The 18,681-nt window shown below is 42.6% G+C and overlaps 1 protein-coding gene across 4 annotated transcripts in view; it reads left to right on the plus strand.

The window, feature by feature from the left end:
* Window positions 1-18,681, plus strand: part of NRP1 (neuropilin 1) — a 145,959-nt gene that overhangs the window by 64,744 nt on the left and 62,534 nt on the right. For all 4 annotated transcript variants that reach the window (XM_065921064.1, XM_065921062.1, XM_065921063.1 and 1 more), the window contains exons 5-6: window positions 5,020-5,175; window positions 7,218-7,384. In XM_065921064.1, coding sequence (XP_065777136.1) covers window positions 5,020-5,175; window positions 7,218-7,384 — 323 coding nt within the window. The remainder of the gene's footprint in view (window positions 1-5,019; window positions 5,176-7,217; window positions 7,385-18,681) is intronic.

Raw genomic sequence — 18,681 nt, forward strand, 5'->3', positions numbered from 1 at the left:
TTTGTATTCACCTGGCCTCATCCTGTCTATGCCAGCATCGGAGCTTACTCTTTTTTAGGCAAAATGAGAGAGTGTGTCCTGAATTTTTTTGTCAGTGGCACAAGGAACATGTTTTTCATCATAGTTCAACACACAGATTTCCTTGCCAGCAAAATCGTTTTTATTCTTTGATATCCTTTCCAAAAACAACAACCAGAAGGCACTGAAGGCTTTTAACCATTGAGTGATTTTATGTGGCATTTTATCACAGACACTGAATTAGGCGACTAAGTAATTGAAAGCGATTCAACTTGACTTCGGAGAGAAGCAGTTTACTCCAAAATGTGAGATCCAAGACGTGTACGTGGAGAAGCCCACTTCTCCAGCTAGCAGTCTCTTTGAAGTTCCGTAGATTCAAAACTAACAGCTCTGGAGTCACTGGTGAAAGTTACACTAGTTTCAGAGCCTGCATGCCTGCAGATGCTTGTGCTGAATTATGGGGCCAAATGTGAATGCCTAGCTCACAGCACCTGGATGCCCGTGAAGCCAGCCCTCCATCCAGGCTGGGGAAAGATCTGGAAATGCTCTGTGACCTACACTTCCCAAATTATTAGGAATTATTATTACGATTTTAGGAATAAGCTTCATCAAAGCTGGATGGAATTTTATGTTAAAAATAACCTTCTAAAATATAAATATACAGTATCAATGATACAAATATAAAATAGCAGTGATATAAACCTTCCAAAATATAAATGACATAAATGTGTCAATTGTTTTTTCTGGGGAAAAGTTGCAAACTCCAGATATTCTCCACCAAAAGGCTTACTTTAAGAAAAATAGATGTGGCTGATCTTGTACCTGTTTAAAATGATCCCCTTTTGTGTTTATTTATTCAAAAATACCTTATTTTAATAGTACCTCTTTATAGTAGATGGTTGCCTATTTTTCCTCATAAAAAGGTGATAGCCAAATTGTTTGATCCTAAGGTAGGGTTCTAATTAATGGAGGGATTAGTGGGAAAAATACAAAGAATGGGGTTTTGCCATTTCCTATTTCAAGCAGCACAGATACGGTGTTGCCTTCACACCTGAGAAGCAATGATCATCATAGGCCTGCTCTCCCCACAGAGAGGGCTTGATGCCTGTTTTTCAAATTCGCCAGGCATTCCATTTTTGAATTATACTTCTGTTTTGGGGACAGTTGGCATTCATCGCCTTGGTCTTTGGCTCCACCATAACGGAAGTAGGGAACCTAAGAGCTGCAATCATGTAAATCCACAAATGAGCACACACACAAGGCAGATCAGGGTCCTGCAGCCGCTCCAACTCAGATCAATATTGCATTAGCTTGCTAGGCTAAGGTCTCACTGTTGTTCAGGAAAATTCAATACTTCTTTGTATTATGGTCGAAAAAGCCTTTCACTCTCCAGTCTTGAGGGTTCCTAAAGAGAGCTGCATGCTGGTGTCCGGGGGCGATGTTCAGAAGGACAGAAGGCAGATTTACCAGGCATGTCTTCAACATTATAAACCAGTGAGTCATGGAGACTCTCTAAATTATGAGTCTGCCCTAGACAAGTTCTCTTCTGTTTGCTCTTTCAAAGAGACCCCCTTTCCCGCCATCCCCAGGGGAATTGGGTGATGGTGGAGGGGAGGGGAGGCAGTCAGAGCTGCTGGGGGGAGGGGAACGGGGATGACTGCAGGCTTCCCTTCTGTGCTGTATTCCTGGTAAGGTCAGTGGCTTTGGCGAGTCGAGAACGACCCCAAAGATTAAGGCTGTAAAGGTTTGCCCACAAACACAAGAAAAAGAAAGTTATGAAACCACAACAATGGAATTTAAATGAGAGGAAAGAGTGAGGGAAGATGAATAGACTCTCAGTTCAGTTCAGTTCAGTTGCTCAGTCTTGTCCGACTCTTTGGGACTTCATGGACTGCAGCACGCTAAGCTTCCCTGTCCATCGCCAATTCTCAGAGCTTGCTTAAACTCATGTCCATCCAGTCGGTGATGCCATCCAACCATCTCATCCTCTGTTGACCCCTTCTCCTCTTACCTTCAATCTTTCCCAGCATCAGGGTCTTTTCCAAAGAGTGGATCAGGTGGCCAAAGTATTGGAATTTCAACTTCAACATCAGTCCTTCCAGTGAATATTCAGGACTGATTTCCTTTAGGATTGACTGGTTTGATCTCCTTGCAGTCCAAGGGACTCTCAAGAGTCTTCTCCAACACCACAGTTCAAAAGCATCAATTTGTCAGTGCTCAGCTTTCTTTATAGTCCAACTCTCACATCCATACATGACTACTGGAAAAACCATAGCTTTGACTAGATAGACCTTTGTTAGCAAAGTAATGTCTTTGCTTTTTAATATGCTGTCTAGGTTGGTCATAGCTTTTCTTTCAAGGAGCAAGCATCTTTTAATTTCATGGCTGCAGTCACCATCTGCAGTGATTTTGGAGTCCCCCAAAGTAAAGTCTTTCACTGTTTCCATTGTTTCCCCATCTATTTGCCATGAAGTGATGGGAATGGTTGTCATGATCTTAGTTTTTTGAATGTTGAGTTTTGAGCCAGTTTTCACTCTCCTCTTTAACATTCATCAAGAGGCTCTTCAGTTCCTCTTCACTTTCTGCCGTAAGGGTGGTGTCATCTGTGTATCTGAGGTTGTTGATATTTCTCCCAGCAATCTTGATTTCCAGCTTGTGCTTCATCCAGCCCAGCGTTTCTCATGATGTACTCTGCACATAAGTTAAATAAGCAGGGTGACAATATACAGCCTTGACGTACTCCTTTCCCAATTTGGAACCAACCTGTTCTTTCATGTCCAGTGCTAACTGTTGCTTCTTGACTTGCATACAGATTTCTCAGGAGGCAGGTCAGGTGGTCTGATATTCCCATCTCTTTAAGAATTTTCCGCAGTTTGTTGTGATCCATACAGTCAAAGGCTTTGGCATAGTCAATAAAGCAGAAGTAGATATTTAGACTCTAAGCCTCCCATTAAGACTGCAGACCAGAAATGGGATTCCTTTTGAGGAAAGCAAAGACCTGAGTTCATGGCTCTAGTGAGATATTTTCATGTGTATGTTTCTGGCAACTTTGCACCCCACAGGGAAAGGGGAAAGTGTTGAATTGGTGACAGGGCTACCTTCAGAATGAAGAAAGCCTGGCCAAGAGCCAGCACTTGGTGTAGGAGAATCTGAGGCCAGGATTAAAACTGGAGAGAAACAAAAATCAGTGAGAGTTTCATCTGAGACGCTGTCTTCTGCCAACTGGGAAACCTGATACCATGACCTTTCCCCCCCCATTCTGCAGAGCCACTGCCAGGACCCTGTGGTGCACTTTGGATCATCTGTATCCATCCCCGAAATGGGCAGCCTCCTTGTCTTCTTCATAGTAAAGCGGTTGACACACACAAATATTTGGGTGCTGGAGAGTGAGGGATGATAGAGTTTGGCAGATCCATTACTTTGGGCGCATGGAGAAGTTATCAGCTATTCAAACTTAGCATTTTGCACTAGCTCAAATAGTCAACCACTTTGGTTTAGTATTTTTTTTTTCTTTTCTTTCCTTTTAATTTTTAAAGATGGTTGGCCCAGAACTAAAATCCTGTTAGCCCAGGATTTGATCACTCTGTAAAGCAGGGTGTTCAGACAGCCACTGGCTAAGTAACTCAGCAGGCACGTGGGGCTTCAGGTAGGCCACATCATATGGTGTTCGCTTTCTCTATCACACGTGAAGCTTCTCCCAGCCCTCACCGACTGCCTTCTGCATCTAAGTGGCACACACTGGCCTTGGATCCCCACACCCCTGCCCACGACCCATCCATCCAGAGAAAAGTCCACCTACTGTGCCTCCTTGAGCAAAGCAATGTCTTAGTTGAAATGCACAGAACCATGGATTTCTTGGAGGGGAAAATGGTCTATACCAGATTGTCCTTCTAAGCCCAAACCATCTGGTTTGTTTTTACCATATGTGTGATGAAAAAAATTCTAGAGAAAAAGGAGAGTTTTTTTTTTTTTTTTTTTTTTTTGGTCTTATGCTGATCTATACAGGGAAATGAAAAGATTCTCTAAGCCCAGAGGGCTTCCGCACTGTCCATAAGGCAACTTACAGTTGCTGAATTGCTATGGATTGTGTGAAAGCACTTCAACAAAGGGCTGGCCAGTTTAAGCCAAATAACAATTTGACTCCATCACAGATTCATCGGTGTCCCCAGTCTTTCTCTGCCTCCGATACTGCCTGTTTCCCGGTGTGCAGTCAGGTGGCTGATTTGGGTCCTCTCTTGGCCACTGGACACAAGTGCCATGCAGTCACCTCTCTAAGGTTTGGGACATGAAAAACTGAGACAGAAGTCAGAAAGATGCATTTTTCCTTTGTTTTGATTACAATTTGCTATTATGTGTACTGATATTTATAATTTCTAAATTTGCTAATTATTACAATTATTGGTCTTCAGATGCATCACCCACTGTCACTTGTCTAAGTCTGTGATGTTTATCATAATGAGACTCCAGGACTGAAAGATGAAAGAGGAAGAAAGTGGGGGTTACCCAGGGTGTGGTCAGACCTTGGTTCTGCTCTGTTGCCAGGACTGCTCTGGTCCAGGACTTTTCCCAGGATCCCCTCCTAGGTTGGGGGCAGGGAGGACAGGCAACTCCAAGAACCCTCGCTGGGTGATCACAGCCTGGCGGAGTTACTGGGTGCTGGACTGTGTATACCATGTGGTCCTAGAGCTAAATGCCAGGGTGCACTTGGCAGCCCAAATCTCCTTTGCAATTGAAGCCAGTATTTCGATTTTGTTCCTGAAAACAGTCCTGCTCACAGGGGAATGTGGTTACGCCTGTCATTGCCCTTCTGAGCACACTTGAAAATCCTCTCCGCAAACCTGATCCAGTATGTTCACCGCAAACCAATTAACCAGAGAAGGCTTGCTTTGGGTAAGAAAACACTTCTGGGTTCCACTGGGACCCATGTCTGCAAATGGTTTTGCTGGCATGAGCTGCAGCAGAAAAGGTGTTTTCATGGTCTCTGCATTTCTCCCTCTGCAGTTGGTCCCCACATTGGGCGATACTGTGGGCAGAAGACACCAGGTCGAATCCTCTCGTCGTCCGGCATCCTGTCCATGGTGTTCTACACGGACAGCGCCATAGCCAAAGAAGGCTTCTCAGCAAACTACAGTGTCCTGCAAGGCAGTGTTTCAGAAGGTCAGTATTGATGCCTCTTGCAAAGCCCTGCCTTAAATGTTCTCTGCTCTTCCTCCTCACACACCTGCGGCTCTATGAAACACTAAAGACGTGTTTTGTGAGTTGGAGTGCCAAGTGTTTCTCTTTTAACTGGTTTATAGGAATATCAACAGAAAGAACTATTAGTTATGGGAGAAAAATTGGGAAATGGCAAAACTGCACCTAGAAACAATGAAATGTGACCAGACCACCTACCTGGCACCCTCTGGTGTGTATTGGACTGAGAGTCAGGAAAGCACAAGTATCGATCTCTGATAATAAGGACCAGTCAGTATCAACATAGTTCTCTGATGGGCAGGCAGGTAGAATGGATGGGGCGTGGTAGTTTGGTTTGGAGAGACCCTGGCAGAGGCTGTTTTTGTCTTTCTTAGATGAATGAAAGTGGATATTCACCTAAAAGAAGCATGTTTCAATTTCTGTGATTACTTTCCATGAAAGAGAAAAGAAGTAATATGGTTTTGTATCTTATTAAAATACTTGACCAACTCAGTCCTTGCTCAAAGTTGATGTGGTCTCCAGCTTTTTTAAAAGCCCGAGGGAGAAAACCTGAAAGAATGATTTGGGTTTCATCAGTTTTAGCTGCTGCTGCTAAATCGCTTCAGTCGTGTCCGACTCTGTGTGACCCCATAGATGGCAGCCCACCAGGCTCCCCCATCCCTGGGATTCTCCAGGCAAGAACACTGGAGTGGGTTGCCATTTCCTTCTCCAATGCATGAAAGTGAAAAGTGAAAGTGAAGTCGCTCAGTCGTGTCCGACTCTTCGCGACCCCATGGACTGCAGCCTACCAGGCTCCTCCGTCCATGGGATTTTCCAGGCAAGAGTACTGGAGTGGGGTGCCATTGCCTTCTCCGGTGTTAGCTGCTAGGTTGTCATGTAGCACAGGGAGAAGGCAGGGGGGTTTGGAGACCTCTTTTACAGATATGCTCATGTCTTTTCTACCAGATCGTACTAGGAAAAAAAAAAAGAAAAAGCCAATTAAACTTCAAAATCTTCTTTGTACTTAATTTATTTGGTTAATTCTTTCATGTATTTTTGCACCTATTTTATATTCCAAATAACAAATCTAAAGCTTAAAAGTGTGAAACCAGTGAAAGAAAATCTTTTATGCCATAAAACATTATTAATTATGCTGGAAAATGCAGAAAATGTAGAAGTTTCATTGGTTGAGGTTTTTCTGGATGGCTGAGAGCCTTCTCTTTAATCTCTGAAGGTTTTTTTTGCACTTTGGTGCTTTGAAGTCACATTTTCCTGAACTTAATTATTCACTTCCCAATATCATAGTTCATATTTCTTTTTTTGTTGAGTGTATGAGGCCTAATGGAATATATGTATTTATGATTCATGGACATTATTATGAATGTTACTGTTTATGCTGTAAAACCGTGGTGGTCTTTAGGACCCTATGATACTACACTTTACCCCTGATGGATACTCTTGTATATTAATAAGATAAACTGGTGATGTTATTAACTATGGCCAGGTCAGGGCAGGGGAATAACACAGGGGAGTCTGAAGTGGAAGCCTGGGCGCCAGTGTTAAGGAGTCTGAAAGACAGAGAGTCAAGTTCTACTCAGCCCACCAAATAGGAGCTGTAAATGGACACAGAGTCTTTTTCACTTTTATTAGATCTTAGAGAAAATAGTAAAATTTTATTTAAATATAACCCGATGTGTACGCATATGACATACCTACATATGTTAACTTTGAAAGTAAATCAGAATATCCATCATTTCCTAAAAAGTCTCTAATAGTATTTATGTCACCCTAAGCCCAGTTGGAAAAATAATCAAGTATTAGATCTTTATAACCTTGATTTGAAGAATTCTTGCCATGAAAATGCACATATCAGTGCTACAATCCCATAAGCCCCTTGCTGTCATCTATTGTAAGATTTTGTGTAAACATCAAAATAAAGTTTTTAGTTTTCCAGATCAAAAAAGAAAATATGCATCTTAGGTTCCCCTGCATTTTGCTGACTTTGGACCATTGTTTTTTCCCTTCAGACTTCAAATGTATGGAAGCTCTGGGCATGGAATCTGGAGAGATCCACTCTGACCAGATCACGGCTTCTTCCCAGTACAGCACCAACTGGTCTGCTGAACGCTCCCGCCTCCACTATCCTGAGAATGGGTGGACCCCGGGAGAGGATTCCTACAGAGAGTGGATTCAGGTATGTGGCTTCTACTTGGCACATCAGGGTAGAGAGTTTGGATTGTCTACAAAGGTTTTTGAAAGAAATGTGCCGTCATGAGTACCTTCCAATCAGAAGGACAAGGGGACACCAAACGTAATTACTCTGCAGAATTCACAGGATCAGAGAAAAGCCCAGGTGATTTCCCTGAAAACCCATTTAGCTTCTCAGATATTCGCGTATGACTCTTAACAGAATCTGAGCATAGATGTCTCACTTGGATAACAACTCAAAGATACAATTTTTTTTCCCAACAGCTACACATTTTCTATTGATGTGCTTCCTACTTCAACAGATTTTTATTTCCTTAATGAAATACCTTAACTGTACTTACAGCTGTGCATGAAGTCATTGTTTGACAAGGTGTTTTGTTTGTTTGTTTGCTCGGGATAGAAGAAGAGAAGAACGAGGCTGAGGTTTACTTTCTCACACTGGTGTCCACGTAGCATGTGCCCAGAAAGTGGTTTAACTGAGGGTGTTGGTGTCTGTGGATTTCGTACAGGCACATACATATGAAATGTACACATCTCTGTCCTTAGTAGTGATGTTGGTTCTGTTTCCCCACTTTGATACTCCCCGCCTGCCTTCACCCTTCCACCGTCCACAGGCTCCCCTCCTCTGCACCCCCACCTGGACTTGTCTCCCAGCTCATCCCTGGCATCACTCCCAAAGTCTAAACTTGCCCAACCTTGATGTCTGGACACTCTCACCCAAGGCCTGATGTTCAGGTTCTTGACTTTTTCACCCACTGTCAAATCCAACATCATATCTGGCTGTGTGGGTTCAACTGTGGGCAAATTATCCAATATTTTTTACTGAAGGATCCAGACTTCCTTTTCAGGAGTGTAGGCAGAGCCTGTCTTGCACTCATTTCAAGATATATAAAAATGACTAATTCCCAGGGAGAGTTCCTAAGCAAGAAAAAATACCAGGATGATTAATCCCCTCCTTTCTACATCTACGGCTGTTTCAGTCTTTTGAGCACAAATACCAGATTTTGTTTTACTTTGGAAAGGTCAATATTAGTTTAACATACACTTAAAGTGAAATGGCCTATTTCAGGAGGCTGAACTCACACTAACCTCAAAATGATAACACTGAGAAATGTGTAGAGGGTGGGAAAAGAAGAGGCAGTTAGGTTGGGATCGCTGTATCCAGCTTTCCATGAAGTCAGAAATGAAATGAGCTTGCCTACGTCAAAAGAGCTCTTGAAGACTTGCCTTTCCACATCCCCCGACCAGTCAGCAATTCAGTGTGATTGACCTGCCTCTAGAGGGGTGCTTACGTTTTGCAGAGCTAAGCAAGTTTGCATGGTAATATAGTTGTCTTCTTGGTGACATGGAGAAAACTCAATAATTTAGGGATGGTGGTCTTGCAAGAGTTTGGAAAATGCAACGGTAGCAATTCTTCTGGGCAAGGATTTCTATCAGTAGAAGCATAGAGACAAAATGGGCGCTCACAAAGCATTTGTCAGTGGGATAGAGTTTACATCGCTCTTAGGAGTCATGTGCTGTTTAAGATGGCCCCAGAAGAAAAATCTCAAATGGTTCAGCTCTCTATCAAAGTATGGTTCAGATATGCTAAGTAACCAAAACCCCCCAGGCAAGAAGGTTTGCCTCTTGCTAATTGTACCCCCCGCATCTCTGGTCAGCATGCCTGCATGCGTGCTAAGTCAATTCAGTCATGTCCAACTCTTTGTGACCCTATGGACTGTAGCCTGCAAGGCTCCTTTGTCCTTGGGATTTTCTAGGCAAGAATACAGGAGTGGGTTGCCATTTCCTTCTCCAGGGGATCTTCCCCACCCAGGCATCAAACCTGAGTCTCCTGTGTTTCCTGCATTGACAGGTGAATTCTCTACCACTGAGCCACCAGGGAAGTCGTGTCTGGTTGGTGTTGGTGGTGGGGGGTGCCCTCTGTCCCACATCTTCTCACACTGGAACTTAGTTGGAGGGAAGAATCATCATCCAGAACCTGTCACCAAGACAGACAGAGGCAGGGAGATGGCCAAGCACACTGGCTCCTGACGCTGTGTCCAGGAGTGGTTCACCACATTCATTGCCAAAGCACCTCCCAGGGCCACACTTAACTTTCGAGGGGTGACGGGGGAGGGAGGGAGAACAGATAGAAGTGTTTGTGCCAGCACAAATGACATGTGTCATTCACGGGGTCGTTGCAACGTACAGAGTGTTTACTATGTGCCCCGACTTCAGCTGGGTACTTGACACATTTTTATTTAATCCTCATAGCAGCCCTATGATGGAGGTCTAGCTATCCTCATTTTTAAAATGAGGAGCCCGAGATTCGAAGAGATGAGTAAATGCCCCGAGATCAGAGGCTTGGAGGCGAGGTCTGTTGGACTCCATGTGCTTCATCTTCGTCATTGACTCCTATACATTCAGAAGTATCTTGTGAGGCATCGGTCTCCTTTTATACTTTTCCTCTTGCTGAGAAGGCTCACGTGGGATGGTTTGGGGGTGTCCTGTTTCTAAACTGAGAATGTGGGGCCTTTGCTCGTCCATCCCTCTGGGAGGTGAATGTCAACGACAGTTCACCTGGAGGGAAAACGATCGTTATCTCCTTGCGGTGTGGTGGAGGGGGGGCGGCAAGGAGCTCAGCGAGTTCATTGCCTTGCTAGATGCGTCTGTATACAGAGTGGGAGCTCTTATCATCCACCCATCACCCAATTAGGAATAGTTTCATGTGTTTCCAGCTTTTCTGAAACTCCTTAGAAGCAGTGGGCTGGTTGCTTTCATTGGGTGGATGCCTAATAAATTAAGCCACAAGCACAGCGTAAGGGAGACGCAGGGCAGGAGGCACCTCCCCCCACCTCCCCCCAAACCCAGAGGACCCCTCCACACCTGACAGTCCCATTTGTATGCGGATGGAATTTGTTTTCTTTTTCAGCTTTGTCACATTTTACATGAAATGTACCCCACCAAACATGTTGCTGTAGCGACGAGGACAAACACTTGCATGTGTTAAATTAATAAGGCAGCCCTGGAAGCTGACTCTCCCTCAAGACAGGAACAGTCTTTGGTTCAATTGTTTTCTTTAGGAAATTACCGAGTGACATAAAAAAACAATGTGTCGTTAACCGCCGGTGTGGATGTCCTCTGCGGTGCTTCCTGTGGGATCTGTTGTCTGGCAGAAAGCTTAAGAACCTGGCAAGGGGCTGTGTAGTGAGGAGGAGCATGAAGGGAAGTCCCGACTTGGACGTTTTCACGTGGTCACATCCTGGTCTGAAGGCCGTTTTGTATCCTGAGAGGCAAAAACCTCCTCTTGTCTATTGCAGAGTTAAACCACCCTGTGAACTTTGCCCTTTCCCCACCCCCGCCCAGAGTATTCCATTCTGGTCTGTATCCTAGAACTACTGATCTTACTATTCTATTCATTTCATCTTTATCTTCTTTTTGTTTCTGGTTAAGCAGTCAAGGATTCCGAGGAATCAGTGTTACCAGTGGTGCTATAAAAAATTCTTAATTTTCAAGCACATCCTTTGAGCCCAAGCCATTAACCTCATTGACACTGAGTTTTATTTTCCTATAAAATAAAGGTAACGTAAGCTTCCCAGGTGGCTCAGCAGTCAAGTATTCACCTCAAATGCAGGAGCCGCGGGAGACATAGGTTTGCGATCCCTGAGTTGGGAAGATCCTCCCTGGAGGATGGCATGGCAACCTACTCCAGTATTCTTGCCTGGAGAATTCCATGGACAGAGGAGCCTGGCAGAAAGCTTAAGACCCTGGCAAGGGGCTGTGTAGTTAGGAAGAGCATGAAGGGAAGTCCTGATTTGGACATTTTCAGGTGATCACATGTAGCCCTACACTCTATGGCAGGCTACAGTCCAAGGGTCACAAAGAGTCAGACACAACTGAAGTGACTTAGCACTCTTGCACAAAGGTAACATAACCTTCCTCATTCAAGCTCTGGCAGTCTTGCCACAGACAGTGGATCTCGGAGAAAGGCAGGCTCAGATTTTTCTTTTCACATCTGCAAACTAAGTGCATAGAGTATGTGTCTGATCAGAAGACATGTTATCCTAAATGCTAGTATAGCCATTCACACACAAAGCAGAATTTAATTCGTTAATTAGTTCGATGTTTTATTAATGATGGTGTTCACCGCGCTGTAAACAGATTTATCCTTCTAGCTTTAATTAAAGCTCCTGGGAGCGCTTTCCTCAAAACAACTGTGATTTTCCCTGATTAAAATGCCAGGAGACAAGAGAAGAAAAAAAATAGGCAAGAGACATAATGCCTGGATGGAGTATGAACTTTGTTGATCCGAAGAAATAAAAATGGCACTAGGGACTAATCGATTACTTACTATACCCTCTAATGACTTTAGAAATAGAATTACTTCACACACCAACTCAAGTTGAAGCTCTGCGTGTCTCCAAATTTGGTAGCATTGTCTTTTGTGGGGGAAAAAAAAAGATTGGTGCTAGATTATTCATGCCCTCACTTATTCCAGAGGAACAGAAAGCAGCTGGCTTCTAAACCACATCCTGCTTGGTTTGGTCCCTCAGCCCTATTATGGATTAATCCCATAGAAGAGAGAAATCTCTGAGAAGACCCTCTGTAGCTGTAAGACTCCATCAGCAAGCCCCATCTCTGTTCACTACATTTTCTGGTTCATTCCGAGGGATGAGGAGAAGGAAAGTTCCAGAAGAGAGCTACTCATGCTAACCTCCAGAAGCTTGTTCCCATATTTTCCTTTTACCTTCTATGCATTTTCCTTGGATAATATTCCACATTTTCTAACTGAAGGAGCTTTGAAAAGTGACACCAGTAACCAAAGACCTTGGTGTAAGGAGATGAGCTGGACTGAGTCAAAACATGCCTACAACCACACACACACACAGACACACACACATTTAGGGTTCACTCACTCCCAGCCACAGCTGTGGGGTCAGAGAAAGTGGGTGCCCTCATTCAAGCTGGTCAAATCCAAGCGACCCTGAGGTTGCTTGGAGGATTTTAAAATTCATTTTAAGACATGTTCTAACAACAAAACCTTATTATGTTTCTATAGCATTTTCCCTGTTTAAAAGCCTCTTTTCAAACACTAAGACTTAAGACATCCCATTTTAGTCTTAAAGTGTAAGCGAAGTGGACCAGAGGTTTTTTTATCTGCATTTTCTCATGAAAAAGCTCAAGGCCAGACAGGTTGAATATTTCATCAAGTCCCGATTTGGGGGAAAGCTGCAACCTGTGGGAGAGTCAGCCTCATACAACCAAAGAGGACCTTCTTCCTCAGACTTGGGACTTGAGTCTCTGGGCACCTGGAGAGCTGGAGGACAGGTGGCCGCTGGAGAATCACAGCCCAGGTTCAGATCTGAGCCAGGCCCAGGTGTAGCTGGCCTTTGCAGAGCTCTTTGGCTGTTGGAATTACTACTTGTTTTTTCAAATTTATCTACTTATTTTTGGCTGTGCTGGGTCTTTGTTGCTGCAAGCAGGCTTTCCCTAGTTGCGGCAATCAGGGCTCACTCTCATGTTGCAGAGCACGGGCTGTAGGTGTGAGGGCTCAGTAGTTGTGGTACCTGAACTTAGTTGCTCTGCGGCATGGGAGATCTTCCCAGACCAGGGATCAAACCCGTGTCCTCTGCATTGCCAGGCAGATTCTTTACCTCTTGACCAGCAGAGAAGTCAGGAATTGTTTTTCACTTTCTGCCCTGTCCAGTACAGTAAGCTGTACAGATTCTGTCACACCAGTTATACTGAGCAAAGTGAAAAGCCTGGTGAGGTCTTAAGGCCTCATGAGTCACAGAGGAAATTGTCATGCCCTTCTCCAGGTTCCAGCCCCCAGCCTCAAGATCTTCCTTTTAGTCCAGGAGGTTCTTCAAGGTTTACTATCATTAGGCACCTCCATATCCACCCAAGATTGTGAATTGTTGCTACCAGCAACCTCCATAGTAGCTCCATCATGACTCAGAAGCTGAATTATTCTCCCTTAACGAGAACGGGGACTTCCCTTGTGGCTCAGCTAGTAAAGAATCCACCTGTAATGCAGGAGACCTAGATTCAGTCCCTGGGTTGGGAAGATCCCCTGAAGAAGGGAAAGGCTACCCACTCCAGTATTCTGACCTGGAGAATCCCGTGGACTGTATAGTCCATGGGGTTGCAAAGAGTCAGACACAGCTGAGCAACTTTCACTTACACTTACTTAATGAGAATGGAGGCAGAACATCATTTAAAGGCATAGACCTGATGTTAAGAGCTGAGTAAGGGCTAGCTGGACATCCTTGATGTGCCAAATGGAATGAAATAATTCGTGAATTCTTGGAAGTGTTCCCTCTGACACACAGCAATGCGACATGTTTTTATTGGATTTTAGGTGGGAGACGTGAGTCTTGTTTATTCGATTAGAAGAATTCGTTATCTGGAACCCTTGTTTTAGTCTTTGAGGCTTTCCCCAGATTGAAAGTAGAAGCTGAAGAAATTTATCTTAAGGCTCTTAAATGTCATTTATTTTCACAAGTTTCATATCTCATTTTCTTTCCTTCACCACTCTTTTGGACGAATCTTTCATTCTCTCATATGAATGAGTTGAGTGTGGAAAGGGATCTCCTATGAAATAGTTTGTGATATTTTCATACAACTACTAGCTTCTAACAGATTTATAATCTGTGTTCAAAATCTGCTTGAATTGGACTAATCCAGAACGAACATGTTATCCTGACTCTAAAGTCTCTTGACTTTATCCTGACTATACAGTCAGGTCTTACAGACCAGACTCTTCAGAGGGGTGTTTTCTCATTCAGATCATTAGTAAATTGCTGAAACTGCAATAAAATGCTTTATAAATGTGTTACTAGAGAACTGATGAAAATAGCTGACTGGGCAGCCTAAATGTGGAATGACACATGTAAAATATAACGTTGGCAAATTTAGGGAAAATACAGCTGTTCAACTGAATGTTTATTCCCCAGGTGTGCTCTGTGTGTGTGCAACTAATATTAAGATGCTATTTTAATGGAAACATTGATCTGGAAGGGAGACAGTCTGCTTTTTTAAAAAGTCACCCAGGTGAGCCTTTGGTTATCTTACCCTAGTTCTGCAGTGACTTATATTCCCTGCACAAAATAAATGCTTTACCTCCCACCTTTCATGTATCACAGACCTGTTATCACTAACTAGGTTTCCAGCCAGGAAGCTTGTATTCCAAAAGTTATTGTCTCCAGAGGGACTTTTCCTAATGCTTTTTCTGATACCTTTGTGGTTTGTGTTACAGAAAGTCATTTGAAAGAAATGTATAATAGGAGATGTATATAGAGACAGAAGAAATTCCAAGGTTTCCATTGTTTTTGAAGGAGGATATGATTGGGGAAAAACAGAATGCACATGTGACATAATTATTATTTAGACATTTTTAGCTGTCTTTTGTCACAGAGAAAAATATTGAGATGACTTTAACCATTTTGGTCAAGTCGACAACTTAATTTTAAAAATCAGTCAAAGGATTTAGTATTTCATGTCATCACACTTTAAAAAAATGTATGACGTTTAAAGAAACCTCTTTTATCTTTATGATGAAGCATCACTGGGAAGACAGTGTTGAAAGAACCACAACAGTTTAGGTAGAATTACACTTAAAATTGGGCTTCCCTGGTAGCTTAGACAGTAAAGAATCCACCTGCAACGTGAGAGACCTGGCTTCTATCCCTGGTTTGGGAAGATCCCCTGCAGGAGGACATGGCAACCCCCTCCAGTATTCTTGCCTGGAGAATCCCCGTGCACAGAGGAGCCTATAGTCCATGAGGTCTCAGTCAGACATGACTGAGCGACTAAGCATGAGCACATTTAAAATAAGTTAGTTTGTAGAGCATGAACCTTCCTTTTTGTCTGCTGTTTTGGTTTCTTATTGTTTTATACCAGTGTTGTTTATCTGGAACTAACATTCATAGCTAAATTCTAGAGGAGAGGTTTCTATATTTTTTTCCAGAATATCTTGACTTTAACAGTATGATTAAACATAGGTGCAAACATCATTTTGTCTAAATTCCTTAATTTGCTTGCGTTTAGAGGGATTATGGAGAAGGCAATGGCACCCCACTCCATTACTCTTGCCTGGAAAATCCCATGGACGGAGGAGCCTGGTAGGCTGCAGTCCATGGGGTCGCAAAGAGTCGGACACGACTGAGCGACTTCACTCTCACTTTTCACTTTCCTGCATTGAAGGAAATGGCAGCCCACTCCAGTGTTCTTGCCTGGAGAATCCCAGGGACGGGGGAGTCTGATGGGCTGCCATCTATGGGGTCGCACAGAGTCGGACACGACTCAAGTGACTTAGCAGCAGCAGCAGCAGTAGCAGAGGAATTAAGTGATTTGCAAGACCACAGAGCAAGTTCTTGATTGAACCTAGGTTGGAATCGCAGTGTTCTGGCCCCCACATCTTTGCTCCCACTCTGTTGTAACAGTATGAGAAAATGAATTTGGATCCTTTCTGAACGTGGCATCTGAAGACCAGGAAAGCCCACGTAAATGCCAGTGTATCCCGACTCAGCTACTAATTAGTGACTGATGTCTAGTAAATCGAACCATCACTGCAGAAGCTTTAATTTAAACAAAAGATTGGACTTTGTCTAGAGCAGAGTTTCTGTGTCTGGACAACCCTGACCTTATGGACTGGATAATTCTTTGTGTGGGGACTGTCCTGTGTGTTGTAAGGTATTTAGCATCATCTTCTACCCACGAGAAGCCAGTAAGACACACAGATGTGCACACACACCCTCAGTCATGACAACCAAAAACACTTCCAGGTGTTGCCCAATGTCCTATTTGGGTGCAAATTTATCCCCAGTTGAAAACCACTGGTGTAGAAGATACCACAAATCCTAACCAAGTCATATTTTAAAATAATCAAACTGATGAGCATTTTGAAATAAAAAGTTGCTGGTTGCTTGGCTGGCTTTTGTCACGTTTCAAACTCTTATCGTAGATAGAGTTTGAACAGAACCATAGTTCTTTTGTTTTCCAAAAATACAAATGCATGTGTTTACTTTATGCAGGAAAATAGCATCATAAACCTGCTTGCTTGTTTATCTTAAAGCTTCACTATTTTTAGCTTTTAAAAGTGGACTGTTTTTAGCAAAATAAATACAGATGTTATTTCAGACATGACTGAGTCTCAGAATGCTCTGATAAGGATGAGACTAAGGAAAGGAAACACAAGGATAAGCTCAGCAGTCATCATTGACAAGATTTAGGGAAAATAATTATGAAATGAGCTCTTCTATACTAGGACGCTGTGTGTTCCTGACCTTGACTTACCTGTTTGAGTTTTTCTTTTTGCAGTATATAAATCAACAGTTGTTGTTTTTTTTTTTAACTTCAAAAGTAATCAAGAGTAAAGAATTGTGTTTGAAAACCTGTCTATTGCTTATTAACTTATCTTTTCATGGGAAACATATTATTAAGTTTCAAATTCTGAAACCTAAACAACAAGTAAGGGGCCATCAATTACCAGCCAGTTTCATATCTGTGGACCAATAGGAAGGCAAGGTTGATGGTCTTACATCTGTTTTAGGTGAAAGACTGTTCCTGTCTGTGGTATTTAAAATTTAAAGAACTTCTGTTGTTATACAATTGGGAATCCTCAGGGAGTAAAATGTTAATGAAATCCATAACATGCACAGATTTTATGATACCAGTTTTAAGAAATTCCTTCGGTGGGGTTTGTTGATTTCTGCCCTGGCTTTAATAATTGTACCTTTTAGAGAGTGTGTTAATGTTCACATATCAGAGAAATGGCTACGTTTATGCAGTGTGTAAAGCAGCACACAAATTTCTAAGCTTTAAATAACTTTCATATCAGAACTTGAAAGCCCCAGAGCAAAAAATGTGTGTTCTTCAGAATCAGCAGCACCCATAGTTTGAAACTTTTCAAGCACATCCACGGCAACCTTCTTCAAAAAGGTTAGGTCCACGATGGAAATTCCAAAGCCAGGATGTGCATGTGTATTCTGTATATTTCTCATTTAATGCACCATTTGAAAGCTCCACATCAAAATGGCAATTTTTACCCACATCAAAATAGCAATTTTGGATCTGACCTGAACCAAAGACACACGAAAACAGACACATACTTCTTTCCTTTCTCCACAGCAAGCCCCCAGCCTTCACATTTCATTCAATTGTGCACTCAAATAAAGAAAGGAGAGTAGATTAAATTAAAAATGCTCTATAAATCCCAATAGTAATAAAGTGCATTATGCTTTTATATTTCCAACTATCGAACAAAGTAAGCATTTGAGACTAATTGCACATGTTATGGCAGAATAATCACATATGTACTTGTACAAGTGACTTAGACATTTTTTTTTCAGCTCTATTTGCCTCCAGGGGTTAAAAACATATTTATGGCCTGCCTCTAATTGCCTTCCTTCAGAAGAATGAAGTCTTAATTTTACCAAAGTTTTATTTTTCTTACAATCCCAGTGCTTTAAAAATGTAACTACATTTTTTTGGATTTAGCAGAAAAATAAATAAGCTCCTTTATTCTTTTAGCAAGCCTGAGAGGGCAACAGATAGAATTCTTCAAGGGATGGCTGATTGGATGCGACAGCTTCTGAAATCCTTTCAAGCATTTAAGATTCTGTGATTCTATTAAAAATAAATTTACTCCATCAGCTGGTGCCCTGGGCTTGCTTAAATGAGAATATAAATATATGAAGCATAGCTGGAATTAGTTTTAAATACTACTGATAACCATATCAGGCAACACATAGCAAAAAAAAATTTTTTTTTTCTTAATTAAAAAGTTTTTTTTTCCCTTAGATCAAGTCATTGTTTAGATTGGCTTCACCCTGAAAGCTTATCTGAAGATTTCACATAGAAACCTCACTAGTGGGGCTGTTTAACTTGATCCTTTTGAGTGAGTTCAGGGGGAAGTGCAGCCCACTAGGGGAGATAAGATGAAGCCTGGACAGTTCACCTTTCATGTCTCCCCAGTCTTTGACAGAAGTATCTGTAAGGCATAAGCTCAACCACCATTCCAGCCTATTCACACCTTAAAGTCTGGCCAACATTCGGTCTTTCTTCTTTCCTTTAGAAGACAAATACCACATGCAATTTGAAGCATGTTATAGGCCACCATACTAACGCAGAAATGTGGAAGGAAGAAAAGCAGGGCGGGAGATCCAGCTGTCTGGAGAATCATCACAGAGGTCTCAATGCTTCTAAGACTTGATGTGTTTACTTAGGGCTAAAACTGATGGCGCATAGACCCAGTCTCCAAAAAGACCGAGACCCTGGTAAAGACACAGGCTGATGCCTACA

Source organism: Muntiacus reevesi, chromosome 2, assembly GCF_963930625.1.
Source record: "Muntiacus reevesi chromosome 2, mMunRee1.1, whole genome shotgun sequence".
Classification (NCBI taxonomy): domain Eukaryota; kingdom Metazoa; phylum Chordata; class Mammalia; order Artiodactyla; family Cervidae; genus Muntiacus; species Muntiacus reevesi.